The 14,944-nt window shown below is 33.9% G+C and overlaps 5 protein-coding genes across 5 annotated transcripts; 3 read left to right on the top strand and 2 right to left on the bottom strand.

The window, feature by feature from the left end:
• Position 1: 1 nt before the first annotated feature.
• Positions 2-626, top strand: RO3G_10465 (uncharacterized protein; the record flags this gene model as incomplete). The annotated part of the gene is made up of 2 exons (XM_067665050.1): positions 2-159; positions 254-626. 2 exons carry the CDS (start codon positions 2-4, stop codon positions 624-626), a joined length of 531 nt encoding a protein of 176 aa, XP_067521151.1.
• A 1,033-nt stretch (positions 627-1,659) lies between these two features.
• On the top strand, positions 1,660-5,446 carry RO3G_10464 (uncharacterized protein; the record flags this gene model as incomplete). The annotated part of the gene is made up of 6 exons (XM_067665049.1): positions 1,660-1,722; positions 1,777-1,989; positions 2,041-2,157; positions 2,222-2,594; positions 2,649-5,284; positions 5,342-5,446. 6 exons carry the CDS (start codon positions 1,660-1,662, stop codon positions 5,444-5,446), a joined length of 3,507 nt encoding a protein of 1,168 aa, XP_067521150.1.
• Positions 5,447-5,682: 236 nt separating this feature from the next.
• On the bottom strand, positions 5,683-7,008 carry RO3G_10463 (uncharacterized protein; the record flags this gene model as incomplete). The annotated part of the gene is made up of 3 exons (XM_067665048.1): positions 5,683-5,793; positions 5,858-6,073; positions 6,133-7,008. 3 exons carry the CDS (start codon positions 7,006-7,008, stop codon positions 5,683-5,685), a joined length of 1,203 nt encoding a protein of 400 aa, XP_067521149.1.
• Positions 7,009-8,282: 1,274 nt separating this feature from the next.
• On the bottom strand, positions 8,283-8,848 carry RO3G_10462 (uncharacterized protein; the record flags this gene model as incomplete). The annotated part of the gene is made up of 2 exons (XM_067665047.1): positions 8,283-8,660; positions 8,723-8,848. 2 exons carry the CDS (start codon positions 8,846-8,848, stop codon positions 8,283-8,285), a joined length of 504 nt encoding a protein of 167 aa, XP_067521148.1.
• A 5,047-nt stretch (positions 8,849-13,895) lies between these two features.
• RO3G_10461 (mitochondrial genome maintenance protein) lies at positions 13,896-14,924 on the top strand (the record flags this gene model as incomplete). The annotated part of the gene is made up of 5 exons (XM_067665046.1): positions 13,896-13,946; positions 14,011-14,230; positions 14,399-14,675; positions 14,733-14,845; positions 14,902-14,924. The coding sequence occupies 5 exons, from the start codon at positions 13,896-13,898 to the stop codon at positions 14,922-14,924; spliced, it is 684 nt and encodes a 227-aa protein (XP_067521147.1).
• Positions 14,925-14,944: the final 20 nt, after the last annotated feature.

Below are 14,944 nucleotides of genomic sequence, written 5' to 3'. Positions count from 1 at the left end.
AATGTTAGGAAGATGGAGAACCGATAAAATGATGGGATGTTATATTCCCAGCTTACCCGTGAAGGCAATGAAAAACCTTGCAGGTTTCAACGGCCAACCACACGCAAACTACTTTTTACTAAGAGCTGTCATTAAACCATCGTTGGCACTCCAAACATTGTTAGTTAAGAATATCAAGTATTGAAAGGAGAGATTTAATACTAAGGTAGAAATGCTTGGATCACTTAGAAGAAGAATCATTCTTATCAAATAGACGAGTCCAACTTGCTATACCTGAGCTAGTTTCAATTCTTAAAGCTGATTTTGGTGCTATTACTTCATCATTACTCTTGGTAAAAGCAGCGAGCGCAGCAGAATTTAAAAGAATAGATCAAAGATTTGGTGACTTTGCGCTAGAAAGCACTCGTTTTAATTCTTTGGCCAATTCTGGAGCGCCATTTCCTACAGTTTTGGCTGAGCCGACTCCTACTGGGCAATCGCAACCGTACGAACATGATGAAACGGAATCATTCTGCAAGATGATCAGAGCAATTTTCTCAGGTACTGATTTCAGGAGGGAGCACAATGAGGGTTTGGAAGGAAATTCGTCTGTTCAATTTTTGGAAGAGAAATACGACACAACTTGAAGGAAAGAGCGAAAATATTCTCGTTACTTCGGTAGAAGAAATGAAATATACAATGGCATAAAGAAAAAAGCCGAAGACAAGCGTATATCATCTGAAGAAGCTGCAAGAAGGTTTGAGGAGGGGAGAGCATAACCCAACTTTTCTTTAGATAAACTTAGATCATATCTTAAACAATAAAATATACAGTATAAGCATAACCCAAAGTAGTATCACTATAAAGGCTTCTTGTTTATTTTTACAAATGTGTTTGATATAGCAATAGTTATTATTTGAAATGGGAAGTCTGATGATATATAAAAGTCAATAAGTGTAGATAGTATCTGAGCTTTTTTTTTCTTTTACTAATCTTTTATTATTTTCAGTAACAAATATCATGTTTACTTGTCGCTTTTTTGTATATATTGTATTATAAAGGTTGTAAAAAAAAAATGCGACTTTACTTTCTAAAAATGGAGCTTTTTTGCAGAAAATTTATACATACAAGCAATCCTCCACTTGTCATGTTCCAAGTTTCTTGCGAGACAATTACTAATACTCACTAACAAAGAAGGAATATCAATACCATGTTTAGGGTTACTTTTTATCTGATTAACCAAGGTTGACAGTAAAAGCAAATAAATTTCCTCTGGAACTTAATAAAGTTTTCATTAAAAAAAAATACACTGAGTGCCAACATCAATTATAAGATATCATAAGTCATTTTATGGCTTTGCTATCGAGTATCGCATCTGCTGTTTTACAACAGAATCAATTTACTTCGAATCTTAAGCCGTTTTATGTATATTTTTTCTGAGCTGCTGAAAATCCAAATCTTCCAAGCTGGGCATTTTTTTTACCGCTCAAAAACGATGAGCCCAGAGACTGGGTCAGACTGTGACTTTCAAGAAATACTCTCACAATAAATAAGCCTCTATCATGAAGGCTGGTCACAATAATTTAAACTCAAGCCACACACTTTACCTAAAACTTGTCAAAAAAGTAGCTGCTTTCTTGTTCTCTCTTTTTACGCATAAATAGTTTTTTCTAAATTCTAATGGGTGCCGCAACAAAAAGAAAGCAAAACAAAAAAGACTTGGTTTCTGAACCTCCTTCTAAAGTAAATATAATAAGTTGCATACTCAATTGGGTTCTTTGCTGATCTTGATTTTAGGTTGCTAAAACAGAGACTATTAAAGATGATTATATTGACGAATCTGGATCGGACGATTATGAAGACGAAGAAGACGAAGAAATGGAAGAAAAAGAACTTGAGAGTACTGAAATCAAAAAGACTGCTCCTACACAGGATGATATTATTGCAGGTGAATTGGAAGGCTTGAAAGAAACAGTAGAGTTATTCAAGTCCAACATATTCAAATTGGAGGTACATGATATCAACCTAAGGTTGAATGTTTTTATTGACATAATGCATTAGATTGAAGAGTTAATGACTGAAATCAATATGAGTTATGAAAAACACAAGACTTTGGAAAAAGCACTTCATACTTTGAAAGCAACTTTTGACAGTATTCCAAATGGAAAACCAATGAAGGTAATTTATAACAGTGCCTGTTTTCCTTCCATGAATGGTATAAACTTAGTTCCATATTTGCTAGTTGGTTGATTTCGCAAACAATTTGTTGAAAAAGAACAAGGTCGCTGTACCTTTTCCTGATCCTCAACCTTCACCTGACGCTTTGCACTCATTTGCATTTGAAAAACCATCATCCATTCACATTGTAGGAGGATACGCACTTAAGACAGTAGCAAAGACCAAGACACCATTCACTGTAGATGTCGCAGTAGAAATGCCAAATTCAATTTTTCAAGAAAAAGACTATTCCAATTATCGTTACTTCCACAAGCGTGCTTGTTATTTGAGTGTTTTAGCCACTGCTCTTCAAGCATCCAAAAAGAAGTTTGAAATCGAATATAGCACATTAAATGGCGATTTCCGTCGTCCCATTTTGCTTGTTAAGCCTGCTGGAGGTAATGATAAACCATAACTAACATTCAACTTATTTTAACAAGTTGCTTACATAGACAAGTCTGATGTTGATTTCTCAAAGACAAAGTGTATCATTCGTATCTTGCCTAGTGTTGATCTTGGTGTGTTCCCCAAGCACCGTCTTGCACCCGCTAAAAGTAATGTAAAAACCTCTGCTGACAATTCTCCCGCTACACCTCATTACAATGCTTCACTATTGATGGATACTTCGTACACAGCTAATTTAACTTTCCTTTATCAACACAGCAAGATTTGTCCAGAATTTAGAAGCGCTGCTTTGTTAGCGAGAACTTGGATCCATCAACGTGGTTTAGATCGCATTGGGTTTACTCCCTTCTTATTCACTATGATCATGGCATACCTTATGCAAGGCAGTCAAGATGGAACGGATAAGAAACTATCTTCTACTCATAGTTCATACCAACTTTTCAGAGGTACACTTGATTTTATTGCTTCCTGTGATTTCAAGCAAGCGCCTGTGTTCATTGGTGAAAGCGAGAGACAAGAGTTTTCAAAAACAGAATTTTTAAATCACTATGATTTTGTGGTTGTTGATCCCTCAGGTACTCTCAACTTGGCTGCTTCTATTCACGCCTCAGGACTTGCTCAATTACAACATGAAGCCAAATTGGCCATGTCATTCCTCAATGATTCTGTTGATCGATTTGAACATATGTTCCTTAAGAAGGTAAATGACACAAAGCTTAGGTACGATAATGTTACTCGCATCAAGCTTTCTGCACCTTCCAATGAGATATTCACAGAGACAGCCAAAGCAGATTATCACTCTTATATTCCTTTCTTTGTTCAACGCATAAGTCAAATTTTAACAAGAGGCTTGACGAATCGTGTGGATTTGATTGCTGTTCAACATGTTTATGAAAATCCTCAGAGTTGGCCTGTTGATGCTAATGTTCCTGTCAATATTGAAACTGATGCAACCATTACTATTGGGTTGTTATTAAACTCAGACAACGCACCACGTTTAGTTGATCAAGGCCCACAATCACAAAATGAAGAAGAAGTCGCTGAATTTAGAAAATTCTGGGGCAACAAATCTGAATTACGTCGATTCAAGGATGGTTCTATTGTTGAAGCTGTTGTTTGGCAAACACAAGGTTACGAGAACCGTAGCTTGATTGTACAGCAAATTGTACAATATCTTCTCGAGTTGCATCTTTCTTTAGAAACTCAGCAAATCCAATATTGGGCAGGTCAATTCTATGACTATTTGAACTTCGCAAAAGGCTTGCCTCAACATTTGTTTAATCCTGAATTGAAAACCACTGGCTTCCATTCAGTTATGACAGCTTTTAGTCAGTTCAGCAAACAACTCCGTGACATTGACGATGCTTTACCATTACTGATTAACAGCGTTTACCCTGCTTCTTCCAGTTTGCGATACACAACTGTGACAGTCCCTCATCCAGTTGATTTCAATAATGCTGTCAGTCACCCTACCCCAACACGCTATTTTGAGGCAATTGATGTAATCATCAATATTGAACGATCCGCCAAGTTCCCAGATGACTTAAGTGCGCTTCAAAAAGTAAAGCATTCGTTTTACTTGAACATTGCCCAAGAGCTCAAAACTCGCTATCAAATGGATGCTGTTGTTATAGATGACATTTGTGAAAAGAATCCATTAGCTATTCGAGGTTATATTGATGTCTACTGTCTTGGCTACGTCTTCCGATGTCATATTGCTCTTGAACAAGAAGCTCAGCAATTGAAGAAGATTATCGATACCAAGACATCAACCTCATTCATAAAAGGACAAGCTAAAGATGCCTTAGAAAAATATATGTATCAACTTAACTACCAACAATCACATACATTTTATGTTCAAGCTATGTGTGCTCGATACACTGCATACTCATCCACTGTTCGATTAATCAAACGCTGGTTTGGTGCACATATGCTTTCTCCTCATATCAATGATGAAATGATTGAATTACTAGTTGCCTATGTATTCTTGGAGCCACAGCCCTGGACGACACCTGTGTCTACATTTAGCGGGTTTACTCGTGTTTTGAATCTTTTGGCTACTTGGGACTGGCAAATTACACCACTGATTGTTGATATTGAAGGTGAATTGACCACCAAGCAACGTGAGGAAATATTGTCTCAATTCAATCATCACAGAAGCACAAATCCACAGATGACACGCGGTGTGATGACCATTGCAACCGCCAAAGATTTAAGTGGCCACCGATGGACCCGTACCAAACCCTCACGCGCTGTTGCTGCACGCATTTGTGTCTTGGCTAAGGCTTCTCTTAAAGTACTGGATGAAGTAATAGAGCAAGATAAACCATCCGAAGTTGAACGCATCTTTGTGACCCCCATGTCCGATTATTCTGTGGTACTTCCATTAAGCAAAGAGAAATGCACACGATACTATCAAAATATGCACCCTGATCCCAAATACTTTAAGAGTACAGGTTACAGTCTTTTGGGTGACAAAGTTTTTGCACGCTTTGACCCTATATCTGATCTGATACAAGAAATTGAACGTATATATGGACACACTGTCATGGTATTCCACAACAAATACGGTGGGGATCAATTAGCTCTTGTGTGGAATCCATTGGTTGCTGAGCCTATACAATGGAAGGTGACAGCTGGATTCAATAGTGTGCCGGTGGACATGAAAAAGAACGGATTCTTAGTAAGATTTTTTTTTAGTATTTAAAATAATGTCCTTCTAATGCTTATACTTTTATAGAAAATTCCCAAAGGACAAAAAGAAGTGTCTAAGTTCATTGCTCCCAACTTTGATGCCATTTTAGAAGAAATCAAGCGAATTGCTGGTAATTTATTGCAGCAATAAAATCTCAATGTATAGAACATATTTTTGTAGAAAAAGAAAATAAAATATTTATAAAAAAAATAGTTTCAAAATAGATGTACAAAGCATAGTGAATAATTATGTATACATGTGGTTTATACCCGTCTTTTTTTTACCATAGATTTCATGCCAAACAGGATTTGGTTTTTCTAATCCATCTGGTCCACTGTATGTACACATGTTAATAAATCAATTAATAAAAAAGGAGTGTGACAGGCTTACATGATTTTATCAGTTTTTCTTAATTGAACCATTGGTATTTGCTGAATAAGTACACGCATCTTGGATATATGCCTCTCAGTAGGTTTAGGTATAGGTGAAGGGGTTTCCTACACAAAAAAAATGATTATAATTACTTTTTTATACAAATATATTGCCATGTTTTGCTATTACCTGAAATAGTTTTGAGAAATCCTTAATAGGGCTAGGTGTATTGTAACTTGCTCTTGGGGAGTTAATAGAGCCAAATGAACTCCTTTTTGTAATAGGGGTTGAAATTTGTCTAATAGGAGAAGCCCAATTCGGTGAAATAGACATACGCTGAGACGCAGGTACAGTATGCGATGGAATAGGTGAATCATTTGGAGTACGAATTGCAAAATCATTCATCTAAATACTTATTTGTCAATGGCATATTTTTGACAATAGAGTATTTGCACACATTATACCTTAGAGTGAATATCACCTAGTTTCTTTTCCAATAATCGCATACGCTCCTCTTCTAGCTTTAGTTGCTCTGACGCGGTTGGATATCCCTGTTTCTGTGTCCTTGGTTCTTGAGCTGATGGAAGCAATGGTGGTGGTGGTGGTGGTGGTGCCTTCGGAGTAATATGTTTAGTAATTTGTTTTTCCTCTTTTATTTCATTCTTTTCAATCTGGCTTTCTACATTTTCATTCTTGCGCTCAGAATTATGTTCAACTTTAGTCTTTTTAAAAGAAGGGGGTTGCTTTGCTGAAAATATCTTTTCCAGCTCTGATGTTAATCGCTTGACTGATTTAGAGCCTGTTGTAAAGTTCACTTTTGATTGTACTGCATATCTGTTATTGGAGAATTCTCCCACTGAGTCAAAGCAGGTACTAATGTCATCATTAGGTCGCTGCATGATGTTTTCTTTTAACAACTGGTTGGAAATCATTTCCTCATTTGGTCTTTGAATTGATTTTGTATAGTCCCTTCTCAACATCTTTGTTGGTCTGTGTTCTTCCGTTTCTCTATCAACACTAATACTACTGACGCTTGATCTACGTTTAAGTCCTTCAAATTCCTCTTCAGAAATGTCATCGGTCTGTATTTCCGCGTCCTTTACATAGTTGTATCGGTATCTGTCTGGTAATATCCTTCCATGAATATTCTGCCCAGCTTGTACTCTAATCATATCATATTTATTACGTATAACGACTGGTTTAGGTTTTGGCCGCCATCCAATATTTTCACAAAATTTGTCAAATTCAATAGTAGCAGACTGTTTTGCTCCAGATATGACATTGACAAAACTAGTCAAAAGAGATGGATCTTTTTGTTCTTCTTCTCCATTTTCACTCATAATCCAATATTTAATTTCTTCAAAGTAAAAATGAAAAAAAAAGGAATGCGTGTGTGACTTTAAGTATGGCTGAGATTCATCTTTCGCATCATGCTTCATTGGCCCAACATTTCAGGGCAACATTGTTTTGATAAAACTAAATGATTTAAGAATATAACTAATTTTATAGCTTAAGTAATCTGATTTATTATCATTTATTATTGCCTGCTCTAAACCCCCCTTTTTTTATTACACTAATAATTCTGCGTAACTATCTGATGCTATTTTAATGTCGTTGTTTAGTGTTTATGTATAAAAAAGATCCATTCAACCAGCATAGGCTTTAAAGAAAGTATTTCTTCTGTGAAAAGGCATATTAAAGCATATTATGGTTGTCCTATTCTGTGATATTATTCAGTATCTCTAAAAACAAGCACTCATATTACGCTTATCAAGTACAAAGTCTGCTAATTAACCATCGTCTATTTCGTAAGAGATGTAAAAAGTGAGAATAGCTAAATGATTGAAATCGACATGATTTTAAATGGAATTTAATAAATGACTTTAATCTTGAAGTTCTTGTGAGAAAAATAAAGAGGGACAATTTTTATAATAATCTGATGGCTACTGATATCACACGAGAGAAGCTTCAAAAAAGCTTCTTAAATCGTCAGTTTAGTGTAACAGAGCTTTTAAAAAGTGTCGGTGATCTTTTAACTTAAGCTGCCTACCAATCACAAGAAATTTTTTATAGCTTATTTACTGTAAACTCAAAAGCACAAGCACCTTGATTACACCTCTTAGAAAGCCCATACAGCTTGTTTAAAGAATTAAGTCACCATCATCTTATTTCAAAATATATATAAACAATGATGAGACAAAGTTTAATACCTACTGTGTTCAACTGAGCATCGTATGCAAAAAGCTTTAATATATTTTATAACAGAGCATACCTTAGTAATATTAAAGTATGATATAAACATATCACTACCTTAATATTTGCTTATAAATATAGCAATTTTGTTGATTACCAAAATAACCATAGTGTAGCTTTTGATAGTATTTTATTACAAATATATAAAGAAGCTATGCATAACCTTGTGAAAATAAATTATTAGACAAAGTCTCATAGTCAAAGTGTTGACTTTCTATACGTGTATTAATAAACATGAGCAAACGCATTTTACATATATTTAGGAAGGCATTTTAAAATAAAAAAAGATTGTTGTTGTAGAATATATCGCGACAATAGCATAATGTATTTATTAGTTATTAATAATTTTCATTAAAAGTAGTTATTCGCATCTTCCTTTGTTACAAGTTTTCTGGCAGTCTTTAGTACTAGAGCAACATGCTTCCTTAGGACCATTGCCTCTCTTTTTGCCTCTGTAGCCAGTTTGACAAGAAATACTGCTACGTTTAATAGTAGCAGTAGTAGCTTTAGAATTGCATGTATCATTTTTGTGAACGTTCCACCAAGCACAAGCACCAGCAAACTCTTTGTTAAAATCATCGGGATTCGAGTCCTTACAGGCGGCCATACACATGCCAGCAGTGGTCATAAACTTTATATAGTTAGGCCCTGTCTTATTGCACATGATACTGAGAGACTCAATAAAGAGCTCCGAAGTATGGTCCATTGTCCAGCCATGAACATAGTTTTCTCCTGCTTTCTTTTAAACAAGTAATAAAGGTCAATTTTATATCAATACAGAGAAGAAGATAATATATTTACAATGTTACAGCTAGTATAGCATTCACCAGAAGTAGGAACATTATAGGAAGGGTTACAGTTTGAAGCAACAGCTGAAGTAACCAATGCAGCAGCAGTCGTGGCAGAAATAACAAAAGTGGTCAACATGATTGAAGCAGGGTTGTAATATTAAGACTATAAGACTTAATTGATTTGAAGTGATAAATGAATTTACCTTATTTATACGACTTTTTATATTCAAATAAAATATCTAAATGGTTTTACAGGCTTTTAAAAGTCAAAAAATAATGTATAAAGTTATGTACCTCCATTTATTGGTTCCCAGAGCATGAAATATACTATTAGTTACACAGGAACTGTGTAATAAAGTTATCAGATTTTTCCAGTGTTACATGGCGCGATCAGATAAATATTTTTTTCACATGTCTTTACAACTACTGCTTAATATCAAAAACTGTAAGTTTTAAATCAAAAATCATTGCAATGCATCCAATAAAATATACAGTTCCTATAGCTCTGAGAAATAAATTAAATCTGTACCTTTTATTTCAGTTTTTTGAATGCTTATGAAAAAAAAATAGAGCAATGCTTTTTAAATGTGATACATATAGAAAATAATTAGCTTGAATAACGGAAACGTGAGAATATTCGAGGTGTGCTACTAATCAGCATTGATCTGATATGCTTTTAATCTGATAAAGCTTCCATTCATGAATCTTACAATTCTGCTGCTATAATTTTCCGGAAATACTTTTTTTTTCTTTTTTGTGAAAACGCATGTCCTATTCTACTTCATATACATGATTGCTATTTGTTATCCCAAGGTTTCTCAAAAGTTAACTGTACCCGACATTCGGACATAATTGATATTTCTACGTATAGCTTGCGACTAATTTTTTTTTTTGGTGGACTCAAACACCGTAAAATATTTGTTGGCAAATATGTGATTGAGAGACATCCAAGCCTTTCTTTTATTGACTTTATAACTACATTTTTGGGTGGTGTGTGCCTTCTACTTTTTGTTAAATGTAATTCATAAAAATAACAGCTCCAATCGTTTTTACAAGGAATTTTAAAAGCAACTTTATGATGTAGATTTAATGAAAACTGCACATTCATAGCTCTTTATGTTGGTGTAAAATCACGATCATTAAATTTAAAAACTTTGATCCACAAAAAGCCATTGATATGCTGGTGGTTGAGTCATTATTGGCCAATAGAGAATTTCACAAAGAATACTTACCTGTACTGTAATCTAAATTAATAAAATAACAATAGAACTGGTACATGTATTTGCTTTACTATCGTTTTCTATGAAATCGACTAAGCTCAAGTATATTTTTTATCTACTAATTTCACTCAATGAAAAAAAAAATTTAAATAAACCCATAGAAACAATTAAAACAGTAAAAAAACTTCATACATTCAGATATAGCTTCAAGCATGCTCTTTAGGAACGTAAGCGTTTTCTTTAAAATTTAAACCTAAAATATAATCATTATTTCATATTTGTTATGAATCAATATGTTATTACTTGCAATAATCTTATGACTTTTATTTAAAAAGCATTTGTTGTTATTTAGATTAATTAGCATTTGATTTAAAAATTCTAATAAACTTGTAATACAACAAAAGATCACTATCAATTAAGCACCGAAAGAAAATGTTGAATTTCTCTATTATTTTCACTTAACGGCTAAGCAATAAAAGTATACAAAGCACCAAAAGAAGATCATTATCTTAAGTGCTGTACCTTAATATTAATTCAAATGGGCCGTCAAGTAACACGTACTTAAAAATGCTCCTGCTTCTGCGTATAGCTTTTTATCAGACGGTCACAAGATAGTATAGGAAAAAATTGATTAAGTATTTCTTTATAAAATAGACAATTATTAACTACCATTATCCGAGTAAATGTAATGTAATAATGGAATTTCATTCCAGCTCTTTTACCTGAGAATTGGCACTCAGACATATTTGCATAGTTTGTGTTACATAGACCCACTGTATGATTTCATAAAAAAATATTGAGCAAAGGTTATATCCAATATATTTAATTTTGATTTTTTACACATTATTCAAAAAAGTATAAGACTTTCAGTTTTAGCTGCTGTTGTATTTTATTTCCTTTTGTTTGGAAATTCTATTAGTAGCAAATTTGAACTACTTTGTTTTAGTTTTCTGCACATAATTAAACTTTTTAATAAATTAAATCATTTAAAGAATGCACATGAAAAAATATGTTACATTTTTTAAGTATTGTTAAGACGTGTTTTTCTTCAAATTGAGTTTATCGCATTAACAAAAAGTGATAGGTAAGCTTAATTTTCTTACATGACGTTTTATGTATGAGGAATATAATCAGTTTTTCTCAAAATAACATAAAATTAGGAAAGACAAACAGATATACTATTATATGTTTTGATTACAAAAGATTTTATAGTAAATTTGATTTGGTATTACATAGTATCTTTTTTACTGGTTTAATAGTTAAAAAATAGTTTGATCAGATGGAGATGCCTTTTGCCTAAGAGCGAAAAAGCCAGCTGTCATTAACTACAATGCCTACATGATACTTGGTACTTGATAAAGAAGTTCATTTTCAAATTCTTTCCGGATTGTCAAACGAAGAATGGTAAGTGAATAATAGAACAATTAACTGACTAGTATAATACTTAAATTAAATAAATAACTTAAAAAATAGGTATTAAATCTCAGGCATATATTAGGTACAAGAAGTTTGAATACACTCAATTTTTCAGTAATTACCATTATATGCCGTTCCTAACAATTGCCGCAGGCTCAACTTCGATTTGGAATGTAATTATAGGCTTTTCAACCGCACTTTACTCTCAGGAACTTGTAAAATAAGAAATTTGATCCTATTGTTCCTTTATATCTTTCTAAGCTGCCTATCATGAACTAAATATGAATAATATAAATGACAACTTAAGCAATAAGACCTTGAAAATGAACCCATTGGTAACCAAGATTTTCCAACAGAAATATTTGACGACTTGAAATACATCCAAGATAAAGCTCAACCAATTTGCAAAGAGACTAAACACAAGAGAGGAAAATAGACCCATTCAGGAACGGTCAATAAGATCTACCTTCCTGAGCTGAAGAAATATCAAATGGACGCCACTCAGACAGTTGAAGCTTTCACCAAGGGGGTGGATCGACTCTGTACAGCAGACCGAGCTGCAACAGACATATATCAAGAATTTTACCACATCATTGAGAATGATGGATAAGAAGAAGATACGCGACACATCTTCAAAAAAAAATTCGACGCTTCGCAGTCTATATGCTTGGCACAGATAAAGAATTGAACAAAGACATCAAAGATATTACTGCAAAAGCCCTACTAACATCAGAAAGCCTCAAATACCTGAAAGACGACGACGGATACAGGAAAGACTTTTTTTATCAGATATCGTTGAAAAGATTCAACAAACAATATTTGAAGAAACCGTCATTAAGATAGCAACCCAACCGAAACTTGAGGGTCAATAAGGATGGAAGCACAAGGGCAGGAAGAGCCTCTATGGAAGTAGATCTTTTTTGACAGAAGCAGAGGCAGGTGTGTGTACTGACCGCAAACCACATGAAATCATTCGCCACACTCCAAACGACAACAACTACAATTCAGTAACTAAGCTAATTATCAACTTAGTTATCAAACTCATTAGAAATGCAGAAAGCAGCTCTATTCTCAGTTATACATCTAACTGTCTTTCTGTTTGCTCATGTCTTGAACAATTTAAGATCTGCAATCATGTTATAGACAAGTCAATTGAAATCGACAGTGGCGAAATATTTTTTGTTTGTAAGAGATTATGAGTTCATTTTTTATTTAAATGAGAGAGACAAGACCTGTTGACAATGTTTTTGGGTACAATGGCGAAATAAAGTATGCTGGATGCTTGTGCGTGACTATTGCTTCCCAAGGGCACGTATACTGGAAATTTGCAAGAGGTAGCTTCATCTGTGCATGAAGCCTGCAAAGAGCCAGGGAGCCCGTAACTTTTGGTGCGTTGATGTGGAATGAGTAACTAAGAAGAAGTTTAATGGACACTGTAAAGTGCTACTTTTAGAAGTTGGAGTTTTACCTGGTGTAGTATGAAAAAGGAATGTGTATCCATCGCCTACTTTTCTCTGGTAACCTACCGATAGCCAAAAGAATGAAAGATGAAATAATAGCTGCACTACATAAAATTAATACAACTGAAAATAAGAAAATTTAAAATATTCATTTTACTGTAGACTAATTGTTCTCCTACTGATAAGATTCTATGAATCTTGTCAGTAACTTCGAAGAGATGAAATTGTTTCTTCTTCCGACTGTTAATTACATAGTTATGTATAAACAATTTCTTTATTTAATATGTTATATTTATATACAACTTATCTTTATTTCATATAAATATGTGGTATAATATTAACTTCAATATGAGTTGCTGCTTGTTTCATAAGAAACAGCTAGTATATTCTTATCCTGACACGAACCTCATACAAAATAACACATAAATCTCTATCTTTATTGTTTTGCATGATAAAACTGAGCAATAACAAGAAAAGAATGATTGTTACAATTATCTTGGTAAGCACCTACATGTTTGAAATGATCTTTGTATAAAATGCTAACATTGTTTAAACAACGATGATATTGACCAGAGAAACAGTGGTTTTATTGTAATAGCCTAATGATCGCCGGTATAAACCATCATTTACTGTTTACGGTTCAACCCCAGGAGTATTGGCACAATGTTGAGAGTAGGTATCTCAAAAGTTAGAGTTGTTCACTTGCGACAAAAGTGCTATATTATAAATACAATCATTGCATATCAATTGGGTATTAATATCTACATTCTGAAAATTACATGGACTCTGGACATATAGTATTAAATCAAATCATCCTGTATTTTTTGGTCCTATTGGATTATCACATTATTTTGTAAACAGCCTCATATAAAGAAAAACTGCTCTAACCATTTTCCTTGAACCGCTCAGTCCTTTTCATGCAATACCCATAAGTGCCCTTGCAATACAGGTAGCAATTCTGACAGTGATGAGCTTATATCACCTTTACTGGGCGTATATCAATATTTAAGTGACGGTTAATAAACTTGACATAGAGGATGCCGTAGTTAAAAAAATATTTTTTCTGTGTTTGGTTAATAGTTCACAAATGCAAGCATTAACGAATGTTAGAAGAATAGGATTAAAACCTTCTTTGCTAGTAAAAAAAAAAAAAAAAGAAAACAACTGTTTTCTATAGTTTTAATTTTTTTTTTGTTTAAAAGACACGCGCTGTTACTACAACAAAATATACTCGAGTATATAAGAAAGAAGCAGCAGTTCCTAAGAAAGTCGAAGAGGAACCAAAACTAGTTAGCAAAGCAGATGCTGAAGCGAAACTGGGTGGTCCTGTTACTGAATTTCCAACAACAACTCAATTCGATACTTTGAAATTGGACAATTCACCTACCGAAGGAGAGCAAAATTGGTCTACTTCATTTTATGGTCTGTCAACCGTTCGATTCCCAGACGAAGTAGCAAATATATTACTTGAACCAATTAATGTTGAAGATATCGAAATTAAACCAGGCAAATTAAAAAGAAATGTGAGAAAAATATTGGACTTTGTTAATTAACGATTGAAACAAAACAAAACAAAAAAAAAACTTGTAGATGGTTTACTTTATTTGCCAGAAATCAAATATCGTCGTATCCTCAACAGAGCATTTGGGCCTGGTGGTTGGGGCTTAGCACCTCGCGGTGAGCATACGATTTCCCCCAAAAACATTTCTAGAGAGTACGCATTAATTTGTGGAGGACGGTTTGTATCACAGGCAAGAGGAGAACAAGATTTCTTTGATGTGTCTGGTTTGCCCACCGCAGCAGAAGGGTGCAAGAGTAACGCATTGATGCGTTGCTGTAAGGATCTGGGTGTTGCATCTGAGCTATGGTAATAATTTTCAACAGAAAGCACAAAGGCTTTTTAACAATAATTTTTTCTATAAAGGGATCCAGTATTTATTCGTAAATTCAAGAAAAAATATTGCACTGAAGTATGGGCAGAACATGTAACAACAAAGAAGAAGAAGAAGCTATGGAAAAAAAAGGATGATTATTTAGGTAAGTAAAGAGCTACAAAATGTTATTTTCTATTTTTGCTTATATAATTTACGTAGAATATCCTTATAAAGAAACTTGAAGATTATAAAGAATTCACAC

This window comes from Rhizopus delemar, genomic scaffold, assembly GCF_000149305.1.
Source record: "Rhizopus delemar RA 99-880 supercont3.8 genomic scaffold, whole genome shotgun sequence".
NCBI classification, from domain to species: Eukaryota; Fungi; Mucoromycota; class Mucoromycetes; order Mucorales; family Rhizopodaceae; genus Rhizopus; species Rhizopus delemar.
Note: the sequence above shows the minus strand (reverse complement) of the source record. Positions and strands in the feature narration are given on the sequence as shown.